Source organism: Chelonus insularis, unplaced genomic scaffold (genome assembly GCF_013357705.1).
Source record: "Chelonus insularis isolate UGA/USDA-ARS -01 unplaced genomic scaffold, ASM1335770v1 contig_324_pilon, whole genome shotgun sequence".
Classification (NCBI taxonomy): Eukaryota; Metazoa; Arthropoda; class Insecta; order Hymenoptera; family Braconidae; genus Chelonus; species Chelonus insularis.
Genome location: NW_023276494.1, coordinates 741,729 through 754,799, shown reverse-complemented (window position 1 = coordinate 754,799; position 13,071 = coordinate 741,729). Strand labels below are relative to the sequence as shown.

The 13,071-nt window shown below is 30.2% G+C and overlaps 5 protein-coding genes across 5 annotated transcripts; 3 read left to right on the top strand and 2 right to left on the bottom strand.

The window, feature by feature from the left end:
* The first annotated feature begins 1,654 nt into the window (after positions 1-1,654).
* Positions 1,655-4,429, top strand: LOC118065967 (uncharacterized). The gene is made up of 5 exons (XM_035081612.1): positions 1,655-1,771; positions 2,206-2,323; positions 3,522-3,704; positions 3,775-3,940; positions 4,024-4,429. Exons 2-5 carry the CDS (start codon positions 2,212-2,214, stop codon positions 4,223-4,225), a joined length of 663 nt encoding a protein of 220 aa, XP_034937503.1. The 5' UTR covers positions 1,655-1,771; positions 2,206-2,211; the 3' UTR covers positions 4,226-4,429.
* A 102-nt stretch (positions 4,430-4,531) lies between these two features.
* Positions 4,532-5,368, bottom strand: LOC118065970 (peptidyl-prolyl cis-trans isomerase NIMA-interacting 4). Its single transcript, XM_035081615.1, has 4 exons — positions 5,263-5,368; positions 5,049-5,198; positions 4,840-4,959; positions 4,532-4,754 (listed from the first exon to the last, which is right to left on the bottom strand). The coding sequence occupies exons 2-4, from the start codon at positions 5,151-5,153 to the stop codon at positions 4,596-4,598; spliced, it is 384 nt and encodes a 127-aa protein (XP_034937506.1). The 5' UTR covers positions 5,154-5,198; positions 5,263-5,368; the 3' UTR covers positions 4,532-4,595.
* Positions 5,369-5,518: 150 nt separating this feature from the next.
* Positions 5,519-9,627, top strand: Cul4 (cullin 4). The gene is made up of 5 exons (XM_035081608.1): positions 5,519-5,820; positions 6,053-6,416; positions 6,487-8,014; positions 8,088-8,240; positions 8,334-9,627. The coding sequence occupies exons 1-5, from the start codon at positions 5,550-5,552 to the stop codon at positions 8,427-8,429; spliced, it is 2,412 nt and encodes an 803-aa protein (XP_034937499.1). The 5' UTR covers positions 5,519-5,549; the 3' UTR covers positions 8,430-9,627.
* On the bottom strand, positions 9,604-12,240 carry LOC118065965 (mitochondrial intermediate peptidase). Its single transcript, XM_035081609.1, has 3 exons — positions 12,035-12,240; positions 11,748-11,926; positions 9,604-11,664 (listed from the first exon to the last, which is right to left on the bottom strand). Exons 2-3 carry the CDS (start codon positions 11,883-11,885, stop codon positions 9,709-9,711), a joined length of 2,094 nt encoding a protein of 697 aa, XP_034937500.1. The 5' UTR covers positions 11,886-11,926; positions 12,035-12,240; the 3' UTR covers positions 9,604-9,708.
* LOC118065969 (active regulator of SIRT1-like) lies at positions 12,041-12,955 on the top strand. The gene is made up of 4 exons (XM_035081614.1): positions 12,041-12,238; positions 12,319-12,405; positions 12,537-12,685; positions 12,795-12,955. The coding sequence occupies exons 1-4, from the start codon at positions 12,175-12,177 to the stop codon at positions 12,921-12,923; spliced, it is 429 nt and encodes a 142-aa protein (XP_034937505.1). The 5' UTR covers positions 12,041-12,174; the 3' UTR covers positions 12,924-12,955.
* Positions 12,956-13,071: the final 116 nt, after the last annotated feature.

Sequence of the window (13,071 nt, the reverse complement as noted above, 5' to 3'; positions counted from 1 at the left end):
ATCAATCTATTGAAGCATAAATAATTTTTAATTTTAAATCTTTTACAACAGATGGCATGTCATGATAATTTTCTATGCGCATGCGTGGCTCTCTTTGCTAACGCCCTCGCGGTGGTTTTTGGAACTAATTTAAATTTTTGCATGTGGACGTGTATTTTGTTTATAACATTTTTACAAATTTTCATCAAGTATAAATATTTTTTTTTTATATCAAATATAGATTACTTATTTTGTTGATGTTTTTTTTATCAGCCATTCATCTTGGAATTTTTTGAATCGTTGGAATACCAAATTACAGTTACACACTTTCTAATATGAAATTTTTAATTTTATAAACTTTTAATATAATATTCTTCGATATCTTTTTTTTATAGTTCAATATTTTTCAATAAATAAAGGAAAAAAATTATAGTGATTTGTATATGAAAAAATTCTGAAATATTTTTTTACTGTGCAGTAGAACTTTCTGGACTCATCAATATTTTAATTTACATGAAATTGTCACTGATGATTCAGAGTACATCCTAAAAATAATTTACTTTTTATATTAATACAAAAGAAAAATAGATCACTATCATTTTAACGATTGTATTTTTATTAACTCTATTATCATATTTTGATTTAAAAATAAATTCACATTAATAATTTATCAACCACGTAATAGTGGCGAAATTAAGCTATTTTTATGCAGTCATTAAAAAAACTTGTGTCATTCAATAATGTTAAATTTTTGTAACCAGTCTTCATTGTCATCTGGTCACGAACAGGTCCCCACATGTCATCATAGCTATCATTATGTTAAGAAATAATATCCAGTAATCAGATCAAGTACAACTATAACAAAACTATCTCATTTTTAATTATTCTAATCTATTAATTAGCAATCAAAAACTATCATATGTTAAATAAATAAATATAAAAGTTCATATTTCATCAATAGGAATAATAAATTTTACCTTATGATAACAGAAATTCAAACTGAGAAAATTTGATACCTTAAAATGTTTGAGATTCAAATTTAACAAATGTCCAGTTATTTAGAAAAATGAAAAAAAAATCTCGAAGCTGTTGAGTAGTGACCCACATCGATTATTATTCGCTGAACACATAATCAATCCTAACGGTACTGGGGTGACTTGGTGAAGGCCCAATTACAAAATAAATGTCAACTTTATCTAAGCAGTATAATTAATTATCAATAAAAAATTCTCAATGAATTCACACGTTCCTTTTCAATTCACTAAACTGTTATACGTGTTTTAAGTAACGTACAAGTATTAAAAAAACCTGTAAAGTCAACAACACTCATTTTAAATTCCCTCAATGCTTTGGCGAAAGTTTTTACGTTTTCTCGCGTTCTCCGTTTGTCAAACATAAATAATTGAAGAATACTAAATAAACATGAAGATAATCCCTACAATTTCCATTCATGGGATCTCATTTATACTGTTGTAGTTGTGGCCACTTGTCAATTAATAATTAGTATAATAATCGTAAAAATATGAAAGAAGAAACTGAAAGTTGACACTTTTGAAAAAGATTTCTCCATTTCAGTTCTTTCAACTATTTTTCTTATTAAGATTCAAATTTTATTTTTTCAGTACTTAATATCATATTATATTCCGTTTGGTATTTTTTCTGTCCCAAACTGTATGGACCATTGGGTTGAGTCGTCTATCAGAAGAAGGTAGGTAGTTAGCTGGATGAGGCTCGTGTATATATAGGGGTACCTCTGCTCCGTAAAGCACAGTTCAACGTTGAACGTTCGTAGGTGAGCATCCTAGGATATTTTATCTTCTTATTTATTGATTTTTTTTCCTAAACAATAACATTCAATTTATAACGAATATTTTTTATTTTTAAAGTTAACAAATAAATATGATACAAAATCAAATATTCAATGGATAATAAAAATTAAATTTACCAGAATTCTCAAGTTTTCCTTCGGCTTAAAAAGAAGAACCGGTTTTTGTGAAGAAGTAGTTTGAGTTATAACCCACGAAATATTTTTAGTGTTATCTTATACTTCATCAAGAGGCTTAAGAAAATTTCAATCATTAGAAAGAAGTTTAAAAAAGTTATCTATCAAAAATATTTTTTAATCTTTTTACTGTTATCTCATTAAATTGATTGATTGAAATATTTTATTTCTTTCAAAAATCAATCATAATAATATTATTAAATAAAAAATTTTAATTGTTTCAGGTAAAAATGTTGAAATTTATCGTTCTTAGCGCTCTAGCGACAGTAGCAGTGGCACAATTCCAGCCACAACCTTCTGGAAGGATTCTTGAGCCTCCAATACCACCTCTCTGTGCACAGAGTAAGTACTTCCTAATTTGTAACAATTATTTAATCTTCAACTATTGCAGGTATTCACTTTCTCTTAAAATATAGTTATAAATTATCTTTAAAGTCTTTCTCTAATTCAGAAATAAACTGTCTATAAATAATTAAATTTGCTGGTGAACATTACTCTATCGAAGAGAAACGTTTCATGTGTTTACAAAGGCTAATAATAATTTGACCTTTTTTAGAAAGTATTATTCTTGGTTATTAACGAACCAGAAATATTATTCTTTTTTTTTTAAAAAAAAATTATCATATAATCTATTTGGTCAGACAATAGTAAGAATAAATTATTTATAAATAATCAATCGTTAACCGTTAGTTATGGAAATAATTTTTGAACAATTAATTACTTAGTGGTGATATTGATGATTGTCATGATTCACCTGGAGTTTCTTTAAGAATTTAAAGTAACCCGGATCCCCTGCTGTTATTCTCCAATATCCCTGTCACGTTCTCAAACTTGTGTGTTTGTATTTGATTATGCATGTCTTCAGTATTTGGGAAAGTGCTCATTAGCATGAATGGGCGGGTTCTTTCTTTCCTTTAAGACTGTGTCAATGTCTAGGTCATACCACCTGTGATGTCGTAGTGGGTCACGAGTTATTGAAGGCGGATTCCTGGGGGCAATTCACCTGAATTTCACTTTGTAATATCTTTAAATTTTATTTGTATTAGTGTCACTAATTCCTCCGTCGAGACCCTACTTACCGTATTTTAATAATTAGTCAAGAAAGTGGAGAACAAAATAAAGTAAATATTTTTAAATTAACGATTTACCTTAATTGTAGAATTTCTAGTATTTGACCGCAGTTTAATGCTTATCTGGCCACCCGCATTGAGGAAGTGAAATTCCTGACAACAAAATACGATCTTCATTAGACTAAGTATGCCAAGAAGAAGATAACAGTTGTAACTGATAGAAAAGATACTTTAACTTAGGTCAAAAGTATCAACAACTTACCTCCTAATATTCTTAGTGAAAGTCCTTGAAGATATTGTCATGTATCTCCATCACTACTGTTCTCGTTACATCTTATAAATAATGTTAAAGAGCAATAAATCTGAATAGAAAACAATACAAGCCATTAATGTAGACATAAAAATTTATAGATTAATTACACATGATTATCATTGCTGTTGGCAATAACACTTTCATTGTTTTGTTATAGGAACAATTCATGAAAGATTCGCAGATGGTAAGGGGTACTATTATTCCTGGGCGGATCCAGCAACTGCAGGTCAAGAACTTGACTGGCTATCAGCTAGGAACTTCTGCAGGCAACGATGCATGGATCTTGTGTCATTAGAGACTTATAATGAAAATGAATTTATTAAAAGTCGCATTGTGCAAAGTAAGTACTTTCTTTACCACTATTATTTTATATAAATAAATTTTTTTCTAATATTTCTTTTTTTCTTCAGATAAAGTTAAATATATTTGGACTTCTGGTCGTCTTTGTGACTTCAAAGGTTGTGATAGACCCGATCTTCAACCCTTAAACATTAATGGATGGTTCTGGACTGCTGTTTTGCAAAAACTTGCTCCTACCATTGATCGCAGACAAAACGATTGGTCTGAAAGTGGAGGGTAAGATTAGATGACTGATATATTTATAAATCTAATAGATGATAATTATGAACGAGTTTTCATAAAAATAAATTGAATTACAGTATTGGTAAGCCCCAACCTGATAACCGTGAAGCACAACAAGGAGGAGCTCCTGAGAACTGCTTGGCTATTCTTAATCAATTCTACAATGATGGAGTTAACTGGCATGATGTTGCTTGTCATCATAAAAAACCATGGGTGTGTGAAGAGAATGATTCTCTTCTCAAATACGTTCGATACACCAACCCCAACATTCGAGTTTAAATTTTTTCTATCATAGAAATATTATGAATTGATGCTCGAGAGATTTAATATTTATATCAAGTGACTGAGTAGCTTTTAGAAACAGTCTATTTATTGAAGAACACACTCTCATCGGGCTTCTTTTTTTTTATTTGCTATAAAATTTCAAGAAGCAGCCATCATTTACATTGGATTATTTATACATTATATATAGATATGGTAACTTGAATAATAATATTATTATAAAATTCATTTGATTTAATATTAAAAATAATATTAACCCTCAGTCTTGAGCTTTATTAAATAATGAAAAAAGTATTGCTCATCTTCATAATTATAGATGACATATATTTACAAAAGTACAAATTATGATACTTATCAGAATTTACAATTATTTTTTTCCTTCTACCATTATTATATGATAGCCGAATTTTGTTTTTACTGGAGGATCTGTGTAAACCGGATTTCCTAAACTAGAAACCGGTAAGGCAAAAGCAGCATCTTGGAAAGGTCCAACCATTGATCCTCTTGTCATCCATCCTAAATCACCCTTATTGTGGATAAGAATCAAATTATTATTTAATCGTTTCATCGAAAAAAATCAATATATGTGTTTATATGTTGCATTCACTTACTCCAGAACGAGCTTTGTCTTCGCTATAAGTGGCTGCAACTTCATTAAATTTTTGTCCGGCCTTGAGTTTCTCTAATGCTTCGAGAATCTTCGATTGCTTTTCACATAAAATATGCCTGACCTAAAATTAGAATAACATTCGGCGGGAATTAAATTTTTCTGAAAGATTTTGATATGTTTTTAAAATTAAATTAGAGTAGAAAGTTATACTTTAACAGCAGTTCCTCCTTTCTTTTCGCTCTTTCCTGAATCTCCATCGTCATTTTTACTGGATTTTCCTGATTTCGCACCACTTCCACCTTTCTTTGGTGGCATTTTTTATTTACTAACTTGGACAAGTATTTTTTTTCTCTCTGTAATCTGGTAAGAATACAAAAATATCAAAAAGTGAGGTTAACACGGACAAAAAATGACAGTAACTTACAGCGCAACCTTGTGACCACAGTTAAAGTTTTTTAGCAAAGAAATTGCGCGTGCGTGTGATCATTACGCTGTTCTAAGTGATCCTGAGATTTCGAGGGTCATCTTTAGAAGAATATTAAAGTTTTGGAAATCTCAAACACTGTAAAAAAGTGTTTTAAGTTTTCTTCGAAGTTTCCCAAAGTTTATAGTAATCAGAATTGAACAAAAAAAGCATTGGCAAGTAGTGATAAAAAGAAAGAACGTATTCTATATTTCATACAAGGGCCAACGGCCGGGTGATGCACGCATATGTCTAGGCTCGGGAGGACCCAGCCTCTGGCATTAGGACAGGTGTTGCTGGGCTTCGGTGCTACGTCGAAGCGCTCGAGGCACAATAACGCCGACGACGACGAAGAGATAGAAAACAGCATGACGGATACAGCAACTGCAACCACCCAAAAGAGGGCCAATTTTTCTGCTCTAACTGTTGCTAATCCTAATGGAGTTAACAAAATTTCGTCAAATATTGCCAATGCTAAACCAGGTTCTGCGAAAAAACTTGTTATAAAAAATTTTAAAAGTAAGTATGTGTCTTACTTTTCATTTTTATTGTGATGACATAACCTATCATCACTTAACTATATACTTGTATTGGCAATTTTCCGTTACTTGCGAAATTTTTTCTTTAATATCGTTGACATAACCTTCAATATCTTAATTTTAAGTATTTTTTTTATTTGTTATTTAAGTATAAATAGGTTAATGATTATTAAAGTATGGTCATAAGAGTTTGTTTTTGTTTCTACTTTTAGACAAACCAAAATTACCAGAAAATTATCAAGAACAAACATGGGAGAAACTTCGAGAGGCAGTTGTGGCAATCCAAACAAGCAAAAGCATTCGTTATTCGTTAGAAGAACTTTATCAAGCAGTTGAAAACATGTGTAATCATAAAATGGCATCTACTTTGTATGCTAATTTGACAGTTCTAACTGAATCACATGTCAAAGCCAACATTGAGCAATTTTTAGCGGAATCAATGGATCGTCATATATTTCTGAAAAAAATGAACGAGTGTTGGCAAAGCCATTGTCGTCAAATGATCATGATTAGAAGTATTTTTTTGTACCTGGATAGAACTTATGTACTCCAAAATCCTAGTATTTCTTCTATTTGGTAAGAAGTCTTTTTTTTTAAACAAAATAATATTGAAAAAAATTTACAAATAAAATTATAATTTTTTCAGGGATATGGGTTTACACTTGTTCAGAATGCATATTGTACTCAATAATTTGGTACAAACCAGAACAGTCGAAGGTCTCTTGATGCTGATTGAAAAAGAACGTCAAGGTGATACAGTTGATCGTACTCTTCTCAAGTCTCTTCTAAGAATGTTATCAGATCTTCAAATTTATCAAGAAGCATTTGAAAGTAAATTTTTAGTAGCTACCGAACGATTGTATGCCGCAGAAGGTCAACGACTGATGAATGAACATGACGTGCCTGAATATTTGGCTCATGTTGATAAACGACTTCAAGAAGAAAATGAAAGATTACTACACTATCTTGATATGTCAACGAAATGGTCATTGATTCATACAGTAGAAAAACAATTACTCTCTGAGCATGTTTCTAGCATACTTCAAAAAGGCTTGAGTGGACTATTAGATGAAAATCGTATCAGTGACTTAACATTACTTTACAATTTATATAGCCGCGTAAAGAACGGTCTTGTCGAGTTATGTTTGAATTTTAATTTTTACATCAAGAAAAAAGGTAAAACAATAGTTATTGATCCGGAAAAAGATAAAACTATGGTTCAGGAGTTGTTGGACTTTAAAGATAAAATGGACAACATTGTTAATACGTGTTTTTATAAGAATGAAAAATTCGCAAATAGTTTAAAAGAAGCTTTTGAAGCATTCATTAATCAACGTGCGAATAAACCAGCTGAATTAATAGCTAAGTTTGTAGATATGAAGCTGAGGGCCGGCAATAAAGAAGCAACAGAAGAAGAATTGGAGCGATTATTAGATAAGATAATGGTTTTGTTCCGTTTTATTCATGGTAAAGATGTATTCGAGGCATTTTACAAGAAAGATCTTGCAAAAAGATTGCTAGTAGGAAAATCAGCTTCAGTTGATGCTGAAAAATCAATGTTATCCAAACTCAAACAAGAATGTGGTGGTGGTTTTACTAGCAAACTCGAAGGAATGTTCAAAGATATGGAACTTAGTAAAGATATTAATATTGCTTTTAAACAATATTCGAGTAATCTACAGCATGAACTATTAGCGAGCAATTTAGACTTGACTGTCTCTATTCTTACGATGGGCTATTGGCCGACGTATCCAGTTATGGAAGTTACTTTACCACCGGAAATGGTTCAATATCAAGAGGTTTTCAATAAATTTTATTTAGGAAAACATAGTGGACGTAAACTTCAATGGCAGCCAACTTTAGGTCATTGTGTTCTTAAAGCCTGGTTTCATGCCGGAAATAAAGAGCTACAAGTGTCCTTGTTTCAAGCTCTTGTTTTGATATTATTCAACCATGCAGACGATCTTTCATTCGAAGAGATCAAGGCGGCTACGAATATTGAAGATGGTGAATTGAGACGAACTTTACAATCTTTAGCCTGTGGAAAAGCAAGAGTGTTACAAAAAAATCCTCGAGGACGTGATGTTGCTGATAATGATAGATTTGTCTTCCAAGCAGACTTTACAAATAAATTATTCAGAATAAAAATAAATCAAATTCAAATGAAAGAAACGGTAAAGAGCACATTGATAGTGAATAAAAAAAATATTGACATGAATTTTATTAAATATTTTTTTTTATTTACAGAATGAAGAACAAAAAGCAACAGAAGAACGAGTTTATCAAGATAGACAATATCAGATAGATGCTGCAATCGTAAGAATTATGAAAATGAGAAAAACTCTTACACATAATCTTCTCATTAGTGAGCTTTATAATCAACTCAAGTTCCCTGTAAAGGTAAGATGCAATAATTAAATTATTTCATTGAGTATTATATTAAACTTTGGACAACATTATGAATAAAAAAATTTATTTGTTTCAATTTTACAGCCTGCTGATCTAAAGAAAAGAATTGAGTCTCTTATTGATCGTGATTACATGGAAAGAGATAAAGATAATGCAAATCAGTACAATTATGTTGCATAACCAATTGCCAAAGCTACATATAATAAGAGGAGTTATTACGCCTCTAAAACAAAAATATTAAAAAATAAACGGATCAATCAACTTAGTGAAAACTGCCGCCTCAGTTCGCGCTTTATGCGAACATTATGCGATAAGCAATATTTGAAGTGTCGTTTGATACATTTTGGAGATAAAAATAAGCAAAAAATTATTGCTTTGTTGAGAAGTGAATCTGTGGAAGAAGAGAATTCGCATGTTTCAGCTGAATAGCTAATTAAAATTGTTTTATACAATAAAAAGAGAGGAAGAATTGTGTTAGTACGTAAAGAAAAAAAAAATGCCTTTTTTAACGTTTTAATGCATTCTTTTTGTTTGAAACGATATTAATTAATAGTAACTAAGGAAATATTTCATATTTTCACGTTGATTTTTCTTTATTATTAAACAAAAAATCTATAATATATACGGCTCAAGTTCAATTAAAAATTGTTGTTTTGAGCTGTCAATAGTAAAACTTTGCGGAAGAAAAATTAGCAAAGACTGTTTGAGTGTGAGAAAAGTGTTTAGTGTTTTCGTGCAGATATTAATGATATGTTGAAACAAATAATATGAAAAAATATAAAAAGACTCCAAAGAAAATTCAAATTGAACACTTTCATACTAACTGAGTTTATTAAAAAAATGAATGAACTGTGTATTGTAGATTATGATGGTTGTATAAAAATAACTATTTACATTTAATATCATTGATAATTGAATAACAAAGAATTATAAATGAAATATTACCAAGTCATTTGACTTATTTATATCATTTATTCGCATTATTTATCAAATTAGATTATTAAAGAATCATGCAGATACAAACTTAGTAATTTTATAATGCACTTTCTCACGCGGAGCAAATATTGTTAATTATAGCAATGATTTTTACTGTGAATAAAATTAAATTTCTGATGCAAACGTAGTAAACACTAAACTTTTTAATTTTCCATTATTAAAAATTACTGTATTTTCTATTTTTTTTAAATAGGAAATATTATATTATTTGTTTTTTAAATTGATACACAATACTGCGTTTGCGTCTACAATTCCTTAGGCTTACACTGCGGAACTTTATTTTTGTGTAATATTTCGTAGGATTTGTCAAAAAAAAGTGTAAATAGGATAAGATAAAAACAACAAAATATTCGTACTTGTAATAAAAATACAACGAAAATGATTAATACTCATTTTACGAAATTATTTATGCAATTTACTGTTTGTTAAATATTACAATTTCAAGAATATTGTACAGAAAAATTCATTTTTTAGCCTGAATAATACTCTGAACATGTTCATCTTTTGCATCAATTTCTGTGAGTAGAGATTTCGCAAAATTTTCGCCATTAGCTTCTTGATTTAAAAAATCAGATACGACTTTGGATGATGGCTTTCCACCTCCATGAGCTAGACATTCTCTCCTATATTTTTCTCCAGATGATCGACTGAAGGGATCTTTTTGAAAATATGTTTGCCATATCCACGAAGCAATAGCTCGTGAAATTAAATAAGAGTAATACTTCGCACCATATCCTACTAAATGAGAAAATCTGAGTTGCCAAGCTGTGTTATTGACGTATGGAAGATTGTAATAATTTTTTTGAATATCAGCTAAAACTTGGGTAGTTGATGTTTCCAATTTTTTCGAATGATAAACTTGATCCAACATACTATAAAATACTTGAGTTTGTAACTCAGATGCTGGGAAAACACTTTTTGAAGCACAAAGTTTGTCTAGTAACTTTTCTGATAGAGGTTCTTGAGTCTGATAATGTTTAGCAAAAAGTTTGACAACTCTAGGATCACTGGCAAAGTATTCCATAAAAATACTAGGTACCTCAGCAAAATCTGCACTACATCTTGTACCTGTAACATGTTGGTATTGAGTTCTACCTAGCATTGAATGTAAAGCATGTCCCATTTCATGGAATAAATTATCGACACACATGGGATTTAAAAGACATGGACTAGACCATCGTGGTACTGGTAAAGAGAGCATTAAAACTACTACTGGATTTTGATAAGATCCATCAGATAACAGTCTTCCTCCTCTAATTGTAAAATGACAGTCTTGATTAGGCTTCCCTTCTCTCTCGAAAAAATCACAGTAAATATATCCTAGAGTTCCTTCAGTCTCACAAACTACTGCAAGCTTTTGAATATTCGGAGCCCAAACTTCTCCAGGAAGGACTGGTTCAGCTTCTAATTTAACTCCATATAATGATTGGGTAAGAATATTTAAACCATCCATACATGTTCCAAGAGAAAAATAAGGAGTAAGTTCAGTATTAGATGTTCCAAGCCAAACTTTTTTTACTTGGGAAGTGAAATATGATGTATCCCAAGGCATCAAATCTTGCTGGACTGAAGACTCTGCTTTCTTCATTTCTTGCATGACATCGAAATCTTTTTGTGCTCGTTTTTTCAATTCACTATTCAAAATATTTAAGAAATTACATACTGCCTCAGGTGTTTCAACAGTACTTCCTTTTATAGCTCTGTGAGCGTAAGATTGAAAGCCACAAATTTCTGCTAAAGAATGTCGTGTATCAAGTAACTCTTTTAATAAACTTTCTTGATGTTCATCTGGGTATAAAAATATCTTATAAGCTGCTTCTCGAGCTAATGCATTGGTTGATTCTGAATAAAGACCATGGACTACAATATGATCGCCTTCATGAATAAAAAATTGTCTTATGTGTTCAGGCAATAAGTCACTTTTCACGATTCTTGGTGTCACCGTTCCTGCCATAAATTTTTGGCCCACTTGTAATATAGTATCATTCATAATTACAACTCTTTGACGTAAATTTTCGGGTAAATGAATGCCACATTGTTCGAAATCAAATAAAAATAATTCAGACACGTGATTGTCAATGTCTGTTGTTTTTACGCAATCTCCGTTCTTTACAACATCTGACAACGTATTATACAATAATCGGTGAGTATTTAATTTTTCAACAAGTCCACTTACTGCTATACAAGAATCTTCAGCTGCCTCAGCAAACTTTTTGTCAGGATGAGCCATCCTAACGAATTCTGCCAAGTCAGCTACTTTACAAAGTGCATCTGATAAATCATCAAAAATTTGGACCATTTTTCTTTTTCTTGAAGAACTTGTTGCTTCAGCAATTAAATTATCTGTATCAAGAATAGCCTGATCTTTGAGCTTATGAAATCCATCAGCTGTTTGCAGCTCAGGAATTCCAAAAAGTCCCTGAAATGTTATCATGAAAAAAGTCATTCATAAGAAATATACTTTATTGATAACAGATATGATATTTGTAAGTGATGACTTACAACTGTTTTTCGCGATAAATTAGTTTCATAAAACTCTGAAAATCCTGAATTAAAGGCCATCGCCAAGGGAGACCATGTACTGACATTTTTTCGTCCATTATTAAACCTTTTTGTAGATTTTCGTAGAATTCTCAGCATAATTAATGTATATATTATTTATGTAAAAAAAATAGATTATACTATAAATAAATATTAACTATTATTATTACTTGGTTTTTATTCATAAAATAATAAATTAACAAACTAATTCATTTTTCGCGGTTACGTTCATTAAAATTAATTCTAACCTCTAACAACCATCACTGTTGTGGATGCAAACATCCATAGAGATATTACGCCAACATCACATGTTGTTGACATTTGGCATTAAAATATGGTATTTAATATTTATTTATTGTTTTGATAATTTTTTTAAGTGATTATTAAAATGTCTAATTCACTTGTTCGAGCAAGCCTTGATTTAATAAGCCTCGAAAATGATGTAAAGGAAGGTATAACAATCAAATTGCATCTTATTATGTGTTTAAGGTTATGTTATTGTTAATGTATTTATTTATTATTTTTTTTTTAGAGAAGAAAAAAAAGAAGAATCGATCCAAAGATATTTTACATTTAATTCCTTCTAATCACAGAAATATAAAAAAAAATAAAAAAGCAGGTGAGAGTTTTTTGTAAAATTCTTGTTTAATTCATGTTAAGGTTGGAATTATTACTGATAACTACATTTTTTAACTAATGAAAGAAAGAAAGAAAGAAAGAAAAGATAATATTAATATTAATTCTTTTTAGATTCATCTATCGGTTTTCAACATTCACGTAAAATTACTGTTTATGAAGCTAAAAAACAACTAGCGAAAAAAACAGATCCTACGAATGATAATGTGCATAAACTACTTCTTCTTGGTGGCAATAAAATTGATTCAAACGCAGCAAAAAAGGTATTTTTATCAAATTACTTAAATTATTCTAGCTTATTGAATAAACCAATAACTTGTTTTTTCATTTATATAATATGTCCTTCAATAATTTTTGAATTACATTTCACAGTTTTTTGAACGTGGAATAAAAAAGAGAGCAGTTATTGAAGAGGATAAATTAGAAGAGGAAGAAAAGACAGTATTTACTGAAGAAGATTTCCAGAACTTTGAAAAAGAATATTTTGGAGCCTCCAAATAATGTTAGATAGTGATAGAGAAAAGGGTAAAGTCATTTTAATAGTGACTTCAATCTTATTTATTTATTATACCATTTGGATCATTGGTCTACCATTTATTGACGATAGTCGACTTCAATCACTTTTTTATTCTCACAACATAGCACTGAT

Coding starts and splice junctions, on each gene's coding strand:
- LOC118065967 (XM_035081612.1), top strand. CDS start 2,212: ATGTTGAAATTTATCGTTCTTAGCGCTCTAGCGACAGTAGCAGTGGCA. Junction 2,324..3,521: donor ACCACCTCTCTGTGCACAGA/GTAAGTACTTCC, acceptor GTTTTGTTATAG/GAACAATTCATGAAAGATTC. Junction 3,705..3,774: donor TAAAAGTCGCATTGTGCAAA/GTAAGTACTTTC, acceptor TTTTTTCTTCAG/ATAAAGTTAAATATATTTGG.
- LOC118065970 (XM_035081615.1), bottom strand. CDS start 5,153: ATGCCACCAAAGAAAGGTGGAAGTGGTGCGAAATCAGGAAAATCCAGT. Junction 4,960..5,048: donor AAGGAGGAACTGCTGTTAAA/GTATAACTTTCT, acceptor TTCTAATTTTAG/GTCAGGCATATTTTATGTGA. Junction 4,755..4,839: donor AAGACAAAGCTCGTTCTGGA/GTAAGTGAATGC, acceptor ATCCACAATAAG/GGTGATTTAGGATGGATGAC.
- Cul4 (XM_035081608.1), top strand. CDS start 5,550: ATGTCTAGGCTCGGGAGGACCCAGCCTCTGGCATTAGGACAGGTGTTG. Junction 8,015..8,087: donor AAATTCAAATGAAAGAAACG/GTAAAGAGCACA, acceptor TTTTATTTACAG/AATGAAGAACAAAAAGCAAC. Junction 8,241..8,333: donor AACTCAAGTTCCCTGTAAAG/GTAAGATGCAAT, acceptor TCAATTTTACAG/CCTGCTGATCTAAAGAAAAG.
- LOC118065965 (XM_035081609.1), bottom strand. CDS start 11,885: ATGCTGAGAATTCTACGAAAATCTACAAAAAGGTTTAATAATGGACGA. Junction 11,665..11,747: donor ATTTATCGCGAAAAACAGTT/GTAAGTCATCAC, acceptor ATAACATTTCAG/GGACTTTTTGGAATTCCTGA.
- LOC118065969 (XM_035081614.1), top strand. CDS start 12,175: ATGTCTAATTCACTTGTTCGAGCAAGCCTTGATTTAATAAGCCTCGAA. Junction 12,239..12,318: donor CGAAAATGATGTAAAGGAAG/GTATAACAATCA, acceptor TTTTTTTTTTAG/AGAAGAAAAAAAAGAAGAAT. Junction 12,406..12,536: donor AAAAAAAAATAAAAAAGCAG/GTGAGAGTTTTT, acceptor AATTCTTTTTAG/ATTCATCTATCGGTTTTCAA.